The sequence below is a fragment of the Ascaphus truei genome, chromosome 1, assembly GCF_040206685.1.
Source record: "Ascaphus truei isolate aAscTru1 chromosome 1, aAscTru1.hap1, whole genome shotgun sequence".
Lineage (NCBI taxonomy): Eukaryota > Metazoa > Chordata > Amphibia > Anura > Ascaphidae > Ascaphus > Ascaphus truei.
Window position 1 is genome coordinate 49,108,650 of NC_134483.1, and position 21,748 is coordinate 49,130,397.

Genomic DNA, 21,748 nt, shown 5'->3' on the forward strand with positions numbered 1-21,748 from the left:
TGCAAACATCTTTCTTGTACGTGTACAGCAGGATTTTGTGTTAAATATTTCTTACCTTTGGTGGCCATTGTAATGTTGTCCTTTAATCATTTATGTGTTCTTGTTTCAAGAACATCTCTGAATTGATACTAATATATATGTAGTATGTATTGATATATGCACACACACACACACACACACACACACACACACACACACACACACACACACACACACACACACACACACACACACACACACACACACACACACACACACACACACACACACACACACACACACAGTGTGTGTGTGTGTGTGTGTGTGTGTGTGTGTGTGTGTGTGTGTGTGTGTGTGTGTGTATATATAGTACTATCTAAACTGGTATAGATGTATTTACAAAAAACATACACTTCATGCTTCCTTGTGAAAACACACTATTTTAATAATACAGGCCTAATGTTTGACAACTATACTAAGTGTGAGCCTCTAACATTATTGGGTGCAAACAAATGTTTATTACTTAATTCACTCATGTTTATCACCATTTAAATAGGTTTCATATAAGGCCTACTTACTGCCATCAATATGTTGTGTGTACTCCTGCAATATAAAAAAAATAACTATATAATATATATATATATATATATACACACACACACACACTATACATATAGTACAATATACACTTTATATATATATATATATATTTATGAGAGAGATATATTTATATATATATATAGATACACACGTATTTAAATTCATGCAGACAGGTAGTTAACCAGACTTTAAAATACACACAGAAATGTATGTGGGAAAAAAACATTTCATTTTGCAGGTGTGTGTATTTACTGATATGGCTGTCTAAGCACTATTTTCACACAGTGCTCTTTGTTATTTTTCAAAAAAACTCAATGTTACTGAAATAAAAGTGTAGGAATGTTTTCACAAACGAGATTAAAAAATGATACATGTTTTTCCCACATTCGCCTATCACTAACCACAAAAGTTAAACCAATTAAAAGGACACATCCAATTGGCGTTTGAAATAAGGAGTAAAAGTAGTTACTTTTGTTGACCTTGAAAACGAAACACAGGAATTTGTTAGCCATTGAGCAGAATCAGTTTGATGAGCAAAGAACACAGAACTGCACACATCTTTTGTGCTACTCTGACATGGCTGATGAATTCGTTAACAATATGAATCCACTCTTAGGTTATAAGTACATGGTTTCAGAAGCAATTTTGAACAGTCGTGGACACAAAGCGAGCACACGCCAAATCTATGATTTGATTCGAGCAAAATATCCTTATTACCAAGACCGTAGGCATGCGCGGAATTTTAATTCATCAATAAGATTCACTTTATCAACTAATGACTTTTTTGAACGTGTGCAGGATAAGCTAGAACACACCTATGGTTTCTGGAAGATTGCAAAGGAAAAGCATTTTACCCTGAAAGAGGGCACATATATTGTTGTGAAAGGCATATTTATTCCTAATGCCAATAGCAATGGATCCGCTACTACTGTTCCGTGTGAATCGATACCTGCTGCAATATCTGCACCCTCCATTCCTGAAACCCACATTGTACAAGAACAAAAGTACTATGATTATGTACCAAGCCTTTCAGCTGAAAATGCATTGGAATGGGAACCCGAAGAAATGAACCTACCTCCCGACCAATTGTTTGAAGAAAGCAGTGGCGATTCCTATGAGCGCTTAATGGAGGAGATGTGTGTCATACTGGATTCAGCGGGTGGGTCAAGCGTGAATGAAAATGCCTTGCATTTCTGGAGCGACCAGTTGCAGCCAGACGAAGAGTTAATTCTAGAAGAATGGTAAATATAACAACCGTTATGCGTTGACTGTGCGTTTAAATGTTTTTTTTTTTTTTTTTTTAAACCACCATTTTCACTTTCAATGCGTGGATACAGCGTAACATTGCAGACTGCATAACATGTAGCGATCACAAAGAAATTGTTGCCGAATACAATATAGTATAACCTGAAAGAGTAGTACACATTGCTGACGGAATAAATATACGTACTTTCCTATCACTTTAAACATATTAGCAACATTTTACCATAACTCTAACACATACCTGTTTTGTTATCATGCAACATTTAAAAGCGGGTCCACCACGTATGACGTGGGACCCTTGTCATGGCCCAAGGCGTCCTTAAAAAGGATTACGGATGTAAGTCCCGCCCCCAAGCGACGTGCGTGCCTCAAAGCCTATTGGCTGTCATGTTTTGTTATAGTAACGGTAACTGCAGTGTGTCATGTGTGCGGCTCAGTGTTTGTAGGCGTAAACTGGGCGTTAGCCGAATGTTAATTGAGTGGGAGGAGTGTTAGCGTGCGTTTCACGCTGGTTTAACATGACGTCACACGTATTGCATTTGCGCATTGTGTTATCGGCCGTCCTTTCTGTCCAAACACGTCTGTTTAAAAAGAATACAGATGTACTCGTTTAGAACGAATGTAGTTTCGTATTCATTGTATTTGAAATAAAGATTTTATGTTTAATGGTATTTACAGTTAGTGCAGCCAAGCATGAAGTGCGTGCGCACACTAAGATGTGCGCGCACATTTTTCAGTATACAGGCAACGTTCACATCATATACATAGTTATGCCTGCTACAAATTTAAAGAAACATTACATACTGATGTACACTTGTACTTCTAACATATAAGTGAGTGACGTGTGTATGTACACAATCATATAGAGCTGTGTAATGCGTTGTCACGGATACATATATAGTAAGGTGCCATATTTGACCATCATGTGTTTGCTGTATTTCAGAGATGTCGGGGAAGATACAATCGGATCAATGTATGATTTCAGAAGAGTCTACCTTTATATGAGATGATTGTGAGGAGGAGCCACCGACTACTATACTACATATGGAACTAATTTTATATTGCTTGCAGCGCTTATTAACAAACAATTAAAAATGTGATACCCTTATGCCTATATTGCATAAGCACTTAATTAACATAATGATGTTGCAAAATAGTGCCTCATGAATTTTTATTGAGTGTTCTTTAATGACTACTATCATTTTATGGCATGGTGTGTTTTATATATAACAACCATTCCCACTCTGCTAACACATTTGTGAATTCTATTGTGTAATGGAACGTATGACTGTCGAAACTATGTAACAATAATAATAATAATAATAATAATACTTATAATATGAGCATGTTCATGTATAGCGCTGCTAGTTGTACACAGCGCTTTACAGACACATTTTTCAGGCTGAGGTCCCTGGCCCGTGGAACTTACAATTTATTTTTTGCCGCCTGAGGCACAGGGAGATAAAGTGACTTGCCCAAGGTCACAAGGAGCCGACACCGGGAATTGAACCAGACTCCCCTGCTTCAAAATCTCAGTGCCAGTGTGTGTCTTTACTCACTGAGCCACTCCTTCTCCCAATGTAAAGGACACTTACAACCAACTAGCCATTTCTTGTTAAAAATCTCTTGTTACATGGGTATGTTGATAAAATGGTTTGGGACTGTAGCAAATAATGTTATTGGCCAGATGTTGTGGTCCCCTACAATGCATGATGTTCTGATTATGACATCAACATCATGTAATGAAGTACGTTTCTGTGTATATTTCATTAACCTAACTAACTATAGTTTACTGTGTTTATGAAACGTTCTAAAAATACATAGTATAGTCAATATGATGATATAAGCTACCATAATAAAGCTGGTGTTATCATTTGTCGGTGTTATACATGGATCCTACACAAATTGATACAGACACAAACAGTTGTCTTACAAAGTGTGTCTATGCTAATGTGCACGTGATTGACGTTACAATTGTGAGAATACTTGATAATTATCATCATGATAATGATGATGTGACGTGATTTATATAGCAAAAATATTACCAACATTGTCATATTGGTAAATTAGAAATGCTAAATGACAGTAACATTTGCAACAAAATTGTGTTTTCTGTTAACAGTTTTACACTTGGTACATGTAGGACACATCCACACACGTGTGACTTATACATACACATGTCACAAATGTAAATTAATGTTGACTATTAATTCCTAGCATTAAAAAACACCTACATTGCTAAATATAAGATGTAGTACGCATTGTTGTGATTACAGGCATTCATGCATGGAGTGTTATGATCAGTCAATTTCATCCGTGATGAATGAGCTCCCGTAAGTAAACAAATAAGTACAGTTATCCCCTTGTCTCCAAACACCTCTATATTACATTAATGGAATTTATAAGGAAACATACATAAAATGTGATGAAATGTGAGTAATCATTTTCTAATACAATGCACATGAAAGCTCAAGAGTAGCTAAATGCATATACATGATACAGAAAGTACATGTATGTTACATTTGTGTTAAAACCAATATGTAGGGTTTTTACTTCAAATAATTATAGGAAGATTGAGGTAGGCACATCTTATGAGAGATGTCAGCAAATATACATACCATGATCAGTCATACTGGAGATATACCTATAATGCAAAGGAACAATATATAAATTGCAAACATTGACATGCCATCTTCAGTACCGTAAACAACACAGCAAAGTGTGTATTTGGTGTTAAATGTGCAACACCATGTATATTTCATGACATTCAAAATGTAAATCAGGCTGGTGTACACATCATATGGATGTACATGTTACACTGCACCAATAACATTGTATGTAAGCATACTAGAAGCATGAATGAGTATGGGCATAATATGTGTATTGTGTTAGCATAAGGAACAACACAATGCTAAAATATTAGTGCTTTGTTACCCCAGTTGTATTCACATACACACAACTAAAGTAAAATTGAAGAGGGATTATATAACCTGTGCAACAATAACATACCGGTGCCACATCCCTTTGTGCACACAGCAGAGAGAAGAAAGGTGTGCAACCCATATTCATCTGTGTCCTACCAGAAGGGTATATAAAAAAACATTATTGTTAAGATAACATAATGTAAGTATAAAAGTAGAACTTGGAACAGATATGTTTTTACTTACAAGAAAAAAATGAATTGATGAGATTCTGGCGTGTCTGGCCACCACTGGCTGTTTGTTCATTTTCAGCAGCTACATGGGTGGGATGCTCGTCTACCACAGGCTCAGCTAGGTCTGACTGTACATTGTGCCTGAGTGCAACATTGTGCAAAATGCAACAGGCAAGGATAATATCAGACACTTTTTGAGGCTTGTATAGAAGAGCCCCACCAGTTCTGTCCAGACACCTAAATCTGGTCTTGAGTAGGCCAAATGTCCTCTCTATAACAGATCTTGTAGATATATGGGCTGCATTGTACCTGTCCTCTGCTTCAGTTTGAGGGTTTAGCACCGGAGTCAAGAGCCACGGCCTAATTCCGTATCCTGAGTCACCTATAATGAATGGAGCACACATAAGCTGACATTAGTGATCAAATTGTACAATGCCAACATTCCTAAATAAAAATGTGTTTTGTGTTAGAACATGTAAATGTGTACTCACCCAGCAGCCAACCATGTTCAAAATGTCCCTCTTCGATTGCATGGAAGACTGAAGAGTTCCTCAGGATAGAGGAATCGTGACTGGAACCAGGGAATTTGGGTACCACATGCATTATCCTCATCGTCGCATCACATACCACCTGTACATTGAGTGAATGGTAGTGCTTACGATTGCGGTACACATGCTCACTCTGACTAGGTGCAATCAAAGCAACATGTGTGCAATCGATTGCACCCAGCACACATGGTATCCCTGCTATATTATAAAAGCCAGTCCTGACTTCCAGCCACTCTGTCGCCTCTGTAGGAAAATGAATATAATTCCTAGCGCGTCTATTGAGTGCATAGAGAAACTGGGTCAAGGCCCGCGAGAATGTAGATTGCGAGACCCCGCCCACTATGCCCACAGTTGTCTGGTATGACGCGGAAGCAAGATAATGTAATGAGCACAGCATTTTAACAAGCCCAGGGACTGCACGACCTCTGGCTGTGAAAAAATCTAAATCTCCCCTTATCTCCTGATAAAGAGATAAGATTGCTGCTGAACTCAAACGATAGCGACTTACAATCTCCTCCTCACTCATCCCATCTAACAGGGTTCTCTCCCTGTACAGACGCGGACGAGGCACAACTTGTCTCCTCTGTCTTCTCCTCTGATCTCCTGTCCCTCTACCTTGTCCCTCGGCCTGTCCCTCTCCCTGTCCCTGTCGTATCCGCGTGACTGTCCCTGTCACTGTCCCTCGGTGTGTCCCTCCCTTGCCCTATATGATTCTCTTCATCATCAAGCATGTCATAGAAAAGAATGTTCCTCCGTCTCCTAAACAATCTCAACATTTTGAAATGAGTAGCTGTGAATGAGCAGGTAATGGGCGTCCTTTAAATAGGTCTGTGATGATGTCAGGTGACATAGTAAAATGCAAGGTGTTACATTAACATAATAAAGTACTTCTGTGGCAAGCTGTGTGCAGTTCTTGTTATAAGTATTTGTTGTGTGTATTCTGCAGGGAATGATGATATTTGGCAATGATGTGACGTGAACCTTTGTAGAAACATTGCTTGCAAATAAATAGTTGCATGTGCAATGCATGTAACACTTGTGAACGCAACAGTCAGTCATGTAATTAGACAAAAAGGCTGAGATTGACGTGGGAAAAGTTTTGTGTAACATGTGTAATTAGGCATGTTATTGTGACATGTTGACAACAATGAATAGTCGTGTGCATATGCATGCATTTCTGTAATGAGGATAGTTGCTATAGAATGAGTTTACAAGGTGTCCCAATGCTGAATTACTGTACATGTGTGTATAAGTTAGGTTGAAGTGCTTGTAATGCTACGGTTACAATGTAAACATGCAATGTGATTGAGCGTCCAATAAGTGACGTCATGAAAATAGGGAGGACCCAAAACTAGATGTAAACATGAGAAGACAGATGTACATGAACGTTTAAAGATGCGTGTCACATTACAAGCATTGTGTAATGTAAAGGAACATGAATATACGGTGTATGTGTGACATGTGTGTCATGTGTAACATCATGTAAATAATTGTTGCTCAGTTCAGTAAAATGTGTGATATGATGTGAGGTTCTCCTTTAAGAGTTGAGTATAGTATTTTCCCTTGGCACATCATCACATGATGAGTAATGTGACCCGCAAATGCTGAAAACATGTAAAAGTAGAATGTTATGCAAATAATACACGTCAGCTATGACACAATGCAGGGAATGCCCCCACACTGTAATGCAAATGACGTTTGTATTGTGAGCAATGAAACGTAAACAGTACTATACTGTTATACGTCCCCGCTCCATTGACTCCATTGATGTACAGAAGATTTTTTTTTTCTAAGTGCCGTTCCGGCAGCCTTAGCGATCGTTCTCCCCTCCAAACTGCCAACTTTAGTTGGCGGGAGAAATTGGCCATAACATCTCAATTTCGTAGTGCCGATCAGCCCCGATAAGCTGTTTTTTTTTGTTGAATCCAGCCGATTTAAAAAAGTGGCGATCAGTGGCGAAAACAGGCTTATCGGCAGGCGAATGGCCATAACAAAATAATCGGCTCCGAAACCTGGCGAAATCAAGCACTTATCGGCGCTTACTGAATCTCAAACCCAATTTTGCCTATAAAATGGCGATAATTCCCTTATCAACGCTTACTGCATGAGGCCCTTAGTAATCCACGACTCCACCCTAGGCGCGTTTCTACTTAATAGTCTTCCTCAGGGGCTAAGATTATCAAGTAGCAATGCTTAGTATTATGGGCCACAATTATTTAGCTGTCTTTATTAAATTGAAATATTACTTTTTGATTTGTGTCTGTAAAAGAGCCCTATATGGAATATGAGGGATGTGAGTCATACTCTACTTACAACCTATCAATTAGCTTACCACAGGTTTATACTGTATATTGCAGTCATTAATTCTAGCACACATCTTAAAGGTAGCCATTGAAAGCCTTATTATTATTATTATTAGCAGCATGTATTTCATTGGGGAGTCTAAAAGAATAAACAGAAATGCCTCTGCAAGCAGGAACAACATTTCACTCAAGTCCTTAAAGCTGCAGTCCAAGCAATATCCTACAGTAACGTGTGTTTTTTTAAAATTTTTATAAATCAGTTCTGTACTAAGAGAAAATACTTGTAGAATTTAAAAAACAAACAACTCTAAATGACATTTTGAATGTATTATAATGTAACAAGCATTTTCTGTTTCTATAGCAACAATTTACAAAGTCACATCCCCTTCCTCTTCTGAAACCGGCTCTGGCACACCCCTTTTTGAGCCCTGCCCTCTCTCTAGCAGTGCACCAATTGTATCTAGTGACTGCTTGGTCACACGATCTTCCCCACAGAACTTCGCCTCTTTGGACCTCTTCAGCTGCACTGACGGCCATTTAGTGAACTCCTGAGCTGAATCTTCGTCGATCGATCAGCAATTTAGCTAATTACTTATCATTGTGTGGATTGTATTGATGCACATATTAAAGGGAAAAAAATAAAAAATAAAATAAAACCAGCAGCTTGGACAGCTGCTTTAAGAAAGTCCTGCAAATAAATGCATACGTTTTGTATGTCTTAAGGACCTGGGTGAAATGTTGTACCTGTGTGGAGAGGGATTTCTGTTCCTACTTTTGGATATTTGCTGGGGATTTTCTTTGATTCGCTCTGCTTCCTAACTGGCACCAGAGTAATCTCGTTGAATTTAGAAGTGAGTGCTTGTTTACTCCATATTTTCTCACTCAACTTCGTTTGTATAAGATGTCCGACTGCTTTAGAATAAGATATTTACTTCTGTGAGTTATATTTTCACAATTAGACTCTGTGTATTAAAAGTAATTGTATATTTGTTCTAAGTACTGTAAGTATACCTGACAAAAAGTTTTTTTAAAAACCCTCCACCCTTGAAGCAAAAATGAATAAAAAATATGTAAGTGATGACTTAAAGAACATTAAAAAAGAGTTACTGAGATATTAAAAGTTTAAATTTTTTTTTTACCGTGAACTGTACATTTCTGATTTTTGTTTGCCAGTCAACTATTTGCAGGTTGAGCATTGCATCTTAAGGGGCCTATTCATTAAACATTGATACGTTGCTTAATGCACAATAAATGCCCTTATACCGCGGTAATGCCTGCTTAGCTATTCACTAAACAGCGATAACAGTGCAGTATCGCGCTATAACGGATGTTTAATGACCTTTAACACTCGAGGCAAAAAAGTCAGTTTTTGTCAGTAATTGCTATTCATTAAACAGCGATAACCGAACTTTAAAATATTGCAATATTTTGTCTCCAGCTAACAGCTGGCGCTAAAAATATTGCAAGATGCATAAAATCATTTTATTTTATTTTTACTGCTCAGGATTGATAACGGAGGCCGGCGGGGACCTCCCGGAGACCGGCGGGTGATAAGTGGCTTAATGCACGATAAATGTCCTTAGAACTCGATATTGCCTGTTTTGCTATTCACTAAACAGGGATAAACATATCGAACTTTGAAATCTTGCAATATTTCCCCTTGCGCTACCCTACCACAAGGCCTACACACCATCCTGGGGCAACTAACCACCGTCACCCACCCCCTGTACCAACAACATGAATGGGTAAAAGTGCTATTAACCAAATATGGCTAATAGCGCTTTTACCCATTTAAAAAAAAATAAAAAATTACAGTACAGTATGTATGTATGTATATTTTTATTTATATAGCGCCAAACGTGTATGCAGCACTTTACAAAGAATACAGTACAGGGAATTATAATAATACAATAAGCGCAGCAAAATCATACAATAGGAAAGAAAATCCCTGCCCGAAGAGCTTACAATCTAAATGGTATGATGGGAGACTTACAGAGACAGCAGGTGAGGGAATAAGTGCTGTAGATGGCAGTGCTTGGCCACAATAGGTGGTAGGAGTGTCTGTGGGGCGGGGACAATAGCCATGAATGCAGGTTGTTTGGATGCTTGATTTGTTAGGCAAGTTTTAAGGTTAGTCAGTATTAAATCAGATGTTAACACCATTTGTAGGGGCGGAGATGGTAGGGAGGCATGGGTGAAAGCAGGTGTGTTTATGTCTGGAGTCAGGATTAGGAGAGATCCCAGGATCAGGAAGGAGTAGATAGAGGGTGTGAATTGAGGATGTGTGTGTGGGTGCTTTTTATTGAGGGGTAAAGAAGTTGTTGAGAGAGAGGTGTATAAATGTTGGTGCATTGTATGGGCACATGTATAAGTGGAGGGGAGGAGAGATGAAGATATGTGGATAGGAGGGGAGTGGGGAAGTTGGAGATAACAGAAACATTCACAAAGGAGTGAGGAAACAGTAAACAGAAAAAGCAATAGGGAGGGCATAGTGAGATGCAGGAGGAGAGACTTCCCAGTTATGGGAGGATAGGAAGAGTACAAATACTCACTATAGTAATTAAGGGGTTAACCCCTCTACCCACCCGGGTGGCCTAACCAACCTCCCCAGGGCAATGGGCCCCCCCCCTTACCGGGGCCTATCTCTGGAAGTAGAAGTCCCTGAGGCTGAAATCAATGCGATCAGCTCAGGAGACCCCCTGCTTCTGTACACTATTAGTCAAAACCACATTAAAGCAGCTTAATTAAGTTAGCAGCTAGCAGAGGATTATTACATTACGGGGATACCGGCACCCCATACCGGGTCTGTATCTCTGGAAGTAAGGTGTCCCCGAGGCTGAAATGAATACGGTTCAGCTCAGAAGAGCCCCTACTTCCGCACACTAGTTTTAAAACTAATATTTGAACTGCACGATCACCTGTAAGAGATGTGTATGGAGACGCAGTGTCTCCAAGCAGCTCTTCCAGGCTGTAGTTTAAACAATCAGTTGACGATCGTTAGGATTTATAGCGCTATAGCACTTAGAATAAAACAAGTCAATCGATCTTGCATTTTTTTTAATGAACTTTAAAAAAATGCGTTTTTTTCTTAGTGAATACCATTTTGACCCACATGTTTTATAGTGCAATAAAACAATGCAAAGTTGATCGGCAATGCACGTTTTTTATCAAAGTTTAGTGAATAGTCCCCTAAAAGTTTTGCATCTTAAAGTGACCGTCTTTAAGTGAATATGTAGCTAGACGGTAGTTATATATTTATATTTACCCATGCAAGACTATAATCTCATCTGATGTGATATGGAACTAATTGCATTGTCTCTTCATCCACATTTCCCACTGAATCTTCTGTAACCCCTGTTTACAAGAATCACCACCCACCCTGCCTATATTTGTGATCTGTGGTATGTTTATCCCACTGAATCTTCTGTAACCGCTGTTTACAAGAATCACCCCCACCCAGTGGCGGGATTCAGCTGGTTCACACCGGTTCGTGGGAACCTGATCCTAGATTTTCCAAAGTTCGATGAACCAGTGAATCTGTAGTTAGACTTTAATTGAACTCGGAGTGAATCTTTCTGAAAATTCATCTACCCAATGCAACAAATGATGAGCTTTTCTGACCACATCATTATCCCATGCACATTTAACCACCCGAACACTTTACTTACGGCAGTCTCTCCCAACACTTGTCTGCACACAACTGCCTCTCCCATCTCCCAATTCCCTCTGTAACCCTTTAACAGACCCTAACACTGCTAAATGCAGCACACTTTCAGTGGCAGGGGCTTTAGGGGGGTGGTATATACCAGCAATTAAAACAGGCTTAGAAAAGCGGTATTTAAAAATAGGGTGGGCTTGGGAGGCAATTTAGCAGCGTAAATTGTAAGGGGTCTTCAATATAATGTAACACCCTCCTCCTCTCTTTGATCTATCTTATCTAAAAATTGAGTATCCCTGAATGGCAATATTTGCATTGAATATTTTAGGAGTTAGCCAAGTTTCTGTGAGAATTATGGCTTTGGGTTTATGCATAAGGAACCATGTTCTTAGTTCATCCAGTTTTGGCAACAGGCTCCAGATATTTATGTGGAAGACAGATTTTTGATATTTATGAACCCATTTTGGAATTTGAAGGGGGTATTCTCGGTGGTATGGGTCAGAGTTGAAAAGGGAGGGACTGGGTTAAATTTAATATCATCTGCTAAAGAGAGTAAAAGAATAAATATACATTTGAGTAGTTGTTTGCACGTTTTTAATTTGTAATGTTTGCATGAAGCTGTAGTTAGCCAAGTAGTGTGTGCATTCAGTAGACAGATGTGTACATTTTATTTGCCAGTTTCTTGGCTCAATTTCCACTCTCAACGGGAAGTGTGAGCTGTTAGTTCTTGGGGTTTTCAACAACTGGCTTGACCCTAAAAACAACAAAATCCAGAGACAACTCAAGTCACTAACATTGTCTGAACATTGCTTCAAAATTTCTGTGAGATTCATAATGGCCCATCGGATAAACACAGCAGGGGGTCTTGGCTGTCCCATGCAAACTGAATGGGACTGCAGGGACCCCTGCTGTCTTAATCCGATGGGCCATTAAGAATCTCACAGAAATGTTGAGGCATTTACTGTGAGACAGCCCCATAACTCTCCCAGGCAAGAGTTCTAATACTCGTGGCTGCATCTGTAATACACCTCGAACTTAGGCCTGGTTAATAAACTTTTGCCTTATCTAACTACTTGTTAGGCTTTATTTAAGCTGCAGTTCAAGCTGCCATTTTTTTAATATATATATATATATATATATATATATATATTTCCCATTCAATATGTGCATCAATACAATCTGCACACTGACAAGTAAATAGCTAAGCTGCAGATCGATCCGTTCTCCTGTAATCGATCGCTTGATCGGGGCTATCTAATTCAGTTCTTGCACAGCATTGTGGGCAATGTAGTTCCTGGAATATGATTGACTGGGCAGTTACTAGATACAATTGGTGCACTGCTAGAGAGAGGGCGGGGCTCAAAAGCCAGAGTCTATCAGAAGGGTAAGGGGGCGGTCACTTTCGAAATGCTTCCTACGTTAGAAACATTAAAAATGTCTTTAAAACATTTATTTTTAATTTTTTAAATGCTACAAGTATTTCCTTATAGTACAGAACTGATTTATTAAAAAAAAACACATGTACGATATTTCTTGAACTGCTGCTATAACCTGTTATGCCCCATATCTCTTCCTTATTTAAACATATTTAACTGCTGCTAGGATTAGCATAACTTTTATTTTTTAACCACTTAGTTTCTTAACTAAGCTTAAGAACCTAGTTTCTTGACCTAGCTTGGCCTTGCACTTTGGCCTTTCCCAATAACGGTTAACAAGGCAATTCTTCTGGTCCACTCCACTAACCTTTTCCCTCCTTCAATCTTTTATCGCAGGATACCCCAAGAAGTACTTTTAGTCCTTTGCACCATTCTAAGTTCTCAAGATACTTTTAAAGTCCCGGCACTCTCTTCCTCTGCATCGTTTTGTTCTCTTGCTCCCCTGCTGGCCTCTCTCCTTTTGGGGCTTTTGTTGTTTCTCGCTTTGCTCCTTGATTCTCCCCCTGGGCCTTATCTCATGCTTTTGCCTCTGGTTTCTGTAAGAACTTTTCCACTTCTTCTGCCATGTTGAACACTCTCGTTCCTGCATCCGTGAAGACTCTCAGTGTGGCAGGGTAGCATAGTGTAATTTTTTTGTTGCCCTTAAAGAGAGCGCTGCACACCTTGCTGAATTCCCTCCTTTTATCTGACACCGCTGCTGAATAGTCTTGGAATAACAAGATCTTATGTCCCACAAATATTAGGCTGCCAGCACTTCTACTGTATATGCCCCGTAGCAGGTTTGCTTTTTCTGCAAAATCTAGGACTCTTGCCATTACTGCCCTGGGTCTGTTTTCTTGCCCATATCTGACCTAGTCTGTTGGCCATATCCATCTTGACCTGGGCTCTACCCTGAGTAATTTTCAGTGTCTCTGGTATTCATTAGGAGCAAAAGTGCCTTAATTGTATTGGTTTTACAGACTCTGGGATCCCAATAATGTGCACATTATTTCTCTGTGATCTATTTTCCAGATCATCCATTTTTTCCTCTGGGGACAGATTCTTTCTTTTTAAAGTCTGCATTTCTAGTTGCAGCGCTGCAGAGTTATCCTCCAGGTCACTCACTCTATTTTCAGCCTTCCCTATTCTGGTGCTCTGGGAGGAGAGTTCCTATTTAAGATACTCTATGACTCTCTGCAGCTTTTCAAAGCTTTTAGTCAGAGTTGGCATGATTTCCCTCCCCACTGCTCTGGCCACCTCACCATTCTCTCTCTGCTCCCTGTGTCCTGTTATCCGTAGATTATGAGCTATAGCAAAGAATCAACAAATGGAACTATGGGTAAGGGGGGAAGAGGTACAGAGGGAAATAGAAATCCATGATGCAATTGTAGCCCTGAGTAGTTTGGGCTATAGGTCTGCCCTCCTCCTGGCTGTAATACCTGGGTAAGGGCAGGTTTGCAAGGAGCAATCATGGGTTTTCCCCACTTCAAGCAGTGCAGTGAGTCAGTGAAGGCAGTGTCATCAGGCTCTGTGTCCAATTAGAGACACGGGGTGGTGCCTGCTGGAGCTGCTTAATGTACTGCCACGTCCTATTTAGTCAGTCTGTCCCTACCGTGAGAGGGGCAAGGTAACCCAGACCAAGCTGCAAGGGCCCTGGCAGGCTTGAGGCCTCCATACGGTGAGTGAGGGTATACCAATACCTCATATCCTACCAGAGGATAGAGGAAGAGCTGGAACCTCTCTCGTGCCATTGACTGGGAGTTGGTTCAGGGACATCCAAAAGGAGACAGCCTGCTGTGTGATCTGTGCTGCTGAATAGAGGAAGATCAAATAAAGAGCCACTGCATTTTACCTATACCTCTTGCCTGAGATTAAAGTATATTGGGAGGAGGGGAACGAGTTCTTTTGCAGATACTTCACCCCATACAACTGGGGGCTGCACGCGCTGCACCTGTAAGTAGGATTGGGGCACAACCCCAGAAGCCTGTCCTGTTCATCCCCTATACCATCATGCGGGAGACTCAGGGCCCCCTGTTGCGAGCAGGTATTCACCACCCTAAGACGTAGCCGGAGCAGTATATTCCCTAGGAGACCCGATGTGAGATTGGGGGGGTGGGGGGGTGTGAATAAGGGTTATACAATGCTGATAGGACTGACTCATCGATTTAAAATGTAATTTAGGTTTTAGTTTGTCATTGTCTAAAACAGCGGTGGGCAAACTGGGTGTCGCGCCCCCTGAGACTTTATTGGGGGGGACGCGGGGGCGCGGCGGTTAAAGAGGCCCCGCGCTAAGAGCGTGAGACCTCTATAAATGTACTCACCAGCTTCTTGTCCACGTGTCTCCATTGAAACGCGGTGTCAAATGACACCGTTACCATGGAGACGTGATGTCAAATGACGCCACGGGTCACGTGACATCACATGACCCCGCAGCGTCATTTTACACTTAAAGGTAAAGGGGGGTGCGATCGAGCAGAAGAGCAGGCAGGGGGGGATGCAGTGCAAATAGTTTGCGCACCCCTGGTCTAAAGTATAGGTAATTGTAATATATTATTTACTGGTTTAGTGTACTGTTAAATGTAAAGGAATATTGTAATCACTGTAAACTGGTATTTTGTGGTCTTGCTGAAATATGTTTTGTTGTTAAGGAAAACGTAATTTAAAAAAAAAAGAAAAAGTGCAGTGCATAGCAGATGCTAATACCAATTATAGACTGAGTACATAGTATATGGCACAGCACCCCAAACCACAGCAAACTAGACACCCTCTACAATTCAATATGCCACTTTGTCCTCCAATGTAACTGGGAAAAAAAGGGTGATGTAGAAAAAGCGCTAATGGAGATAATGATAAACCCCTAATATGAGAGTGGCACTAGTGGCAAGCTAGGCAGCCTGATGACAATCTGATGGTACAATCAGAACACAAGAGTATAACAATAAAGAGATACCAGCGCCTAATATGTCCAATTAGGTGGATTCCTCGATATCCAATGAAGATAGTTCAAATTTCGGAATGATCAGCCTAAAGGGCTATTTTTATCTACTGTTGGACATTGCAGGACATGGAGAGTGAAGGAATAGTTGTGCACATCATCTGTACACGGTGAGAAGTAGCGGAGGAGTTGGGATCGCCGTCCCTTCCATTATTGTCATTAGTCCCGCCCACGTGTGACGTAACGTCCGGTGACGTCACTACCGGCCCCGAATTGACACGGGACGTGGAGAAACACACCGGAGACGTCGCTGCCGGGGTTGAGGAACTGGGACATACGGGAGAGTCTATGGTGATCCGGAAGCCCTGCAAATCCTCTACACGTGGAAGATAGAATTTATCAGTCCAGCTGATGCACACTGCCTTGTACTTTCTGCCGTCCTGTGAGTGTCACTCGGGTTTTACCCATCCGGATTGGCGTTCCTGCTAGTGTCCATAATCTTTTATCCATTCTAGTTATATTAAACTAATTTTATTCATAGCTTTGCTTTGTGGCTGTTAGTCCTGTTTGTATTTGCTTGTCCTGTTTGTGTTGTTGGTTTGTTCTGTGAGTTTATGTCTGTTTAACATCATAGCTGTGTTGCACTAAATATCTTTTATTTCATTGCATGTTCCACTCCCTACGAATGAGGTTGCATCTGGTCATCACAAAATCAACAGATTGCTGATCATTCCGAAATTTGAACTATCTTCATTGGATATCAAGGAATCCACCTAATTGGACATATTAGGCGCCGGTATCTCTTTATTGTTATACTCCAATGTAACTGCAACAGAGATAACTGCGAAATGCTCAAAGAACAGTATATGGCACAGCACCCCAAACCACAGCAAACTAGACACCCTCTACAATTCAATATGCCACTTGGCCCTCCAATGTAACTGCAACAGAGATAACTGCGAAATGCTCAAAGAACTAGATTGGCCATCACGTCTAGGCGCAAAGTTAATCTCTCCTGTCTTGCCTTCAATTACGTCTTGGGCAAGCTACCCCCGTTTCTGAACAAGCTCCTCACCCCTACCACATGTAACACTTATCACCTGAGATCTGACTCAGATCTCAAGGTTCAACAAAGTGTTCGGCCGCTCCTCCTCTTACCGTGCACCCCAAAACTGGAACAACCTACCTGAGACTCTCAAAACCGCCACTAGTCTAAGTTCTTTCAAAACTAAAGCTGTCTCACATTTTAATGTGGTCTACAGTATAACTGTTACTTACGCCTATAACTTATTTTATCTATCAACTGTTCCTGCAATGTTTTCATATATAATGTATAAGCCTTTTCACCTAATGTAATGCAATGTCTTTATATATACTGAATAACCCTGTTCACCTACAGTAATGTAACCATGAATTTGTAACCATGTATCTGTCATCATAACTCTGTGCCCTGGACATACTTGAAAACGAGAGGTAACTCTCAATGTATTTCTTCCTGGTAAAACATTTTTATAAATAAAATATAAAAAATAAATTTCACCTATTAAATGCTATTGACATTTGGTCCTTCCTACTACTTCAGAAACAGAGGAACAAAGGAGATCGGGCAAATGGGTGTCAGCAATAGAGTAACAGAAAGTAAAGTGGCAAGTAAACATCATGGGAATCTACTGTAGGACAAATAATACATTGCCAGAAGGCATGGAGGGAGTAGCAAAGGACAAAGGCAAACAGAGAGGTAATGAAGAGAACAATGATGTTCAGTAAAGGGCAATGAGAGGATGGAGAGTGGGAAGACATAGGCAGGTACCTATTCCAAATAGTAATAAGTGAGGTAACACATTGTTAATTATTTTTTAACTTCTATTTAAGTGAATTACAGTTACTACATTGGGGAAGGAAGTTACTGTGCAGTGTCCCACTTATCGCCACATTGGATAGAAACCATTCAGAAATATACAGTACATAAGGCTTTAATCCATAAAATAACAGTTTATCAAAAGATACAACGTTAAATTATTAAGGGTCAAGAGGTAATACAAATGTAACAAATATGCAAGTAAACTTTTCCTAGCACAACAACCTTTTGTGTTTATTTATGTGGCCGTAAGAACACAGAAAATATGAAGTGACTTGGTCCCCCATCAATTTAACATAGGGAAAGTAATCTATCATTTCTTTCAGCATTTGTTCTACTAAGACAGCTTGCCGTACAGTTCACATACATCTTGTGTTTCTTTCTTATACACTATAGAGGCAGGCTCACTTTCTTCAGAAAGTCTGCGTACTTGATTTCTGAAATCTTGAATGCATTTTACACAGGCACCAGTTGCACTTACAGGACTTGTGTCTTTACTGTACATCCATGTGAAGATTCTCTGCTCATTACAATCTTGTATAGCGCTGCTTGTTTTACAGAGACATTTTGCAGACACAGTCCCTGCCCCATGGAGCTTACAATCTATGTTTTTGGTGCCTGAGGCACAGGGAGATAAAGTGACTTGCCCAAGATCACAATTAGCCGACATCGGGAATTGAACCAGGTTCCCCTGCAACAATCTCAGTGTCAGTCAGTGTCGTTACTCACTGAGCCGCTCCTCCCATGGTGGTTCCTAATCTGCATAGCACAAGGTCTTGCTCTTACCATAGAGAGTTATTTAAATATTTATTTACAATAGATATAGATACAAAGATATAGAAATATCGCTTTTTCTGCCTGGTTTTACCAAAATGAAATTATACATGGAAATAAATAGATTGTTTGTTTAGAAAGTAGTATATTTACCAGTTCCACAGGTGGCACTACAATCTGTCCAGCCTCCCAATTGCCAGTTGTACACCGATTCGATCTCATTTTCCAAATGGACATCTTTCCGGATGATGTATTGATATTTTACTCCGGGGTTGTTCTCCTGAAATAGAAGCTGTACAAATATGTTTAAAATAACATGGTAGACTAATTAAAGACACAGCCTATTATTTATATTCATACATTGTATACTATATAAGTAGATAGATATACACTGACAGTAAACAAACACTTGTTTGTTTGTTTTATTCTCTGCAGAATTGTCTTTAAAATACAGAAGATGATAAGCTGCTGAAGTGTCACAATCCCATAAGAGGACATGTCTTTTATGTTCCAAAACAATTAGCTTGAGAAGGTCATATATATTTCAGTTATTTAAATTAGCATATTTACCAAGGAATGTCATGTGTGTTTACAGATGGAAGCTAATACAGTATATACAAAATAGCCCCTGTGTGAGGCACTCAGAGAGAAAAATCTCCAATTAAATCATAGCTTTAAATATATAATAAATAAAATAAAAAATAACAGGAATACATTTAAAAAGATAATACATCTCAAGTAGATCTAAACATGGGCCATAACAATAACTGGGTGTAGGGGCACTGATAATGAATATAAAGTGAGAGGCACGGCTAGTAAATATAAAGTGAGGGGCACGGCTAGTGAATATAAAGTGAGGGGCACGGCTAGTAAATATAAAGTGAGGGGCACTGCTAGTGAATATAAAGTGAGGGGCACGGCTAGTGAATATAAAGTGAGGGGCACGGCTAGTAAATATAACGTGAGGGGCACTGCTAGTGAATATAAAGTGAGGGGCACGGCTAGTGAATAGAAAGTGAGGGGCACGGCTAGTGAATATAAAGTGAGGGGCACTGCTAGTGAATATAAAGTGAGGGGCACGGCTAGTGAATAGAAAGTGAGGGGCACGGCTAGTGAATAGAAAGTGAGGGGCATTGCTAGTGAATATAAAGTGAGAGGCACTGCTAGTGAATAGAAAGTGAGGGGCACTGCTAGTGAATAGAAAGTGAGGGGCATTGCTAGTGAATATAAAGTGAGAGGCACTGCTAGTGAATAGAAAGTGAGGGGCACTGCTAGTGAATATAAAGTGAGGGGCACTGCTAGTGAATATAAAGTGAGGGGCACGGCTAGTGAATATAAAGTGAGGGGCACGGCTAGTGAATATAAAGTGAGGGGCACTGCTAGTGAATATAAAGTGAGGGGCACTGCTAGTGAATAGAAAGTGAGGGGCACGGCTAGTGAATATAAAGTGAGAGGCATTGCTAGTGAATATAAAGTGAGAGGCACTGCTAGTGAATAGAAAGTGAGGGGCACTGCTAGTGAATAGAAAGTGAGGGGCACGGCTAGTGAATATAAAGTGAGAGGCACGGCTAGTGAATAGAAAGTGAGGGGCACTGCTAGTGAATAGAAAGTGAGGGGCACTGCTAGTGAATAGAAAGTGAGGGGCACTGCTAGTGAATATAAAGTGAGAGGCACTGCTAGTGAATAGAAAGTGAGGGGCACTGCTAGTGAATAGAAAGTGAGGGGCATTGCTAGTGAATATAAAGTGAGAGGCACTGCTAGTGAATAGAAAGTAAGGGGCATTGCTAGTGAATAGAAAGTGAGGGGCACTGCTAGTGAATAGAAAGTGAGGGGTGTGTCAGTGCACACCCTAGTGCAATAGTAGTGCTCTCCCAAATGGGGTGCAGCCTCAGATGGCAATAATGTGTTGTGTTCGCAGGTAGCTCCCCAAGTGGTGTATACAGTAGGTTAATCTAATTTGAGGTACAGAAGTCAATAGGCCCGCTCCTAAATTGATCTCCCCCTCTCCTCAAAAGTCTGATTTCCGTTTCTAGGTGGGAGAAACCCCAGGCCTTAAATACTGTCACGTTATGTGAAAAGAATGTAGCGTTTTCCTGAAATAACGTCATGGTAACCCATGGCTAATAAGCTCAGGTATGGCAGTTGTTTTGGCCTTTAATTACCTAAGTCAGGGGTTTCTCAGTTTTGAACTGAGCCACCTGTGCTGAAGCAGGGATATCGTGAAAACCTGACCTGTTGGGGGGGATGGAGGGGGGAGGGGGAAGTCATGAAAACTGGAGTTGGGAACCCCTGACCTAAGTTAATAAGGCCTTAACTCAGGGAAAAATAACAGCTGTTTCTGTTTCAGGTAAAGTCACGTTGCTTGTCCTGATGTAACAGGTCTTAGTGAATCAAACAAATGCAAGTACTGTAGGTCCAACGTACTGTAAAAGTTCCAGCTCGAGATGGGCACATTTTTTTTGCGGATTTGGATCTGCCTCGGATTGGCTGGTTCCTTTGGTCCGTGGATTTCAGCGGATCAGTCTAAAAAATGGCGATTCGCCTTTTTGTGGATTTTTTTTCCTAACCGACAGTCCACCTGCCGATTCAGCAATGCGTGCGGATTGCTGAATCTGCGGATAGAATTTTTTTAAATCCGTCAGCGGATTGCACAAATCTGCGGATTGATTCTTAAAATCCACCAGCGGATTGTATCCAACGGCGGTTCTGGATTCATCCGCGCGGATTGAAACTGTAACAATCTGCCGGTGGATTTTTACACCGTGGAACAAATTTTGAATGGCTAAATTCGGAGAAATCCGGGAAAACGTCTTTGGACTGGTTTGCCCCATCTCCAGTTCCAGCCAACAAATACTACAGAATATATCATACCATGTTCTGCCACAGGGTTTTTAATCATTATAATCCATTACCTGTATCCAGATTGACTCATTGGTGGGTCCTGGGGCTGTCAGGTTCTCCATATCCCCATCCCTTTCATAGTGAAACGTTGTTCCTGCCACTTTGTAGTCACCATTCCACTGTATTATAAATCCTCCGTTCAAGTAATATTTCTCTGGGTCTTCACCCCTTATGGCAAAAAAATTCCCTGCCTCTTCCACTTCTTCTATCTTGATGTCTCTTGCTCCTTTTGGAATAAGGCCAATGTCAACATAACCTTTAGAAATAAAAGGGAGAGAACCAAATCGTCAATACATTGTTACTGTATATTCAGTGATAAGCAACACATTTTAGATTTACATACTCCTCTTAGAGCGCTAA

At 40.4% G+C, this 21,748-nt stretch overlaps 2 protein-coding genes across 2 annotated transcripts in view; one reads left to right on the top strand and one right to left on the bottom strand.

The window, feature by feature from the left end:
• Positions 1-13,300, top strand: part of LOC142468366 (uncharacterized) — a 32,366-nt gene extending 19,066 nt beyond the window's left edge. Inside the window, exon 4 of the mRNA XM_075574880.1 lies at positions 13,278-13,300. Coding sequence (XP_075430995.1) covers positions 13,278-13,300 — 23 coding nt within the window. The remainder of the gene's footprint in view (positions 1-13,277) is intronic.
• ADAMTS12 (ADAM metallopeptidase with thrombospondin type 1 motif 12) overlaps positions 1-21,748 on the bottom strand; it is a 609,209-nt gene that overhangs the window by 142,139 nt on the left and 445,322 nt on the right. Inside the window, exons 15-16 of the mRNA XM_075587768.1 lie at positions 21,400-21,644; positions 18,641-18,779 (exon numbers count right to left, since the gene is read on the bottom strand). Of these exons, the coding sequence (XP_075443883.1) occupies positions 18,641-18,779; positions 21,400-21,644 (384 nt within the window). The remainder of the gene's footprint in view (positions 1-18,640; positions 18,780-21,399; positions 21,645-21,748) is intronic.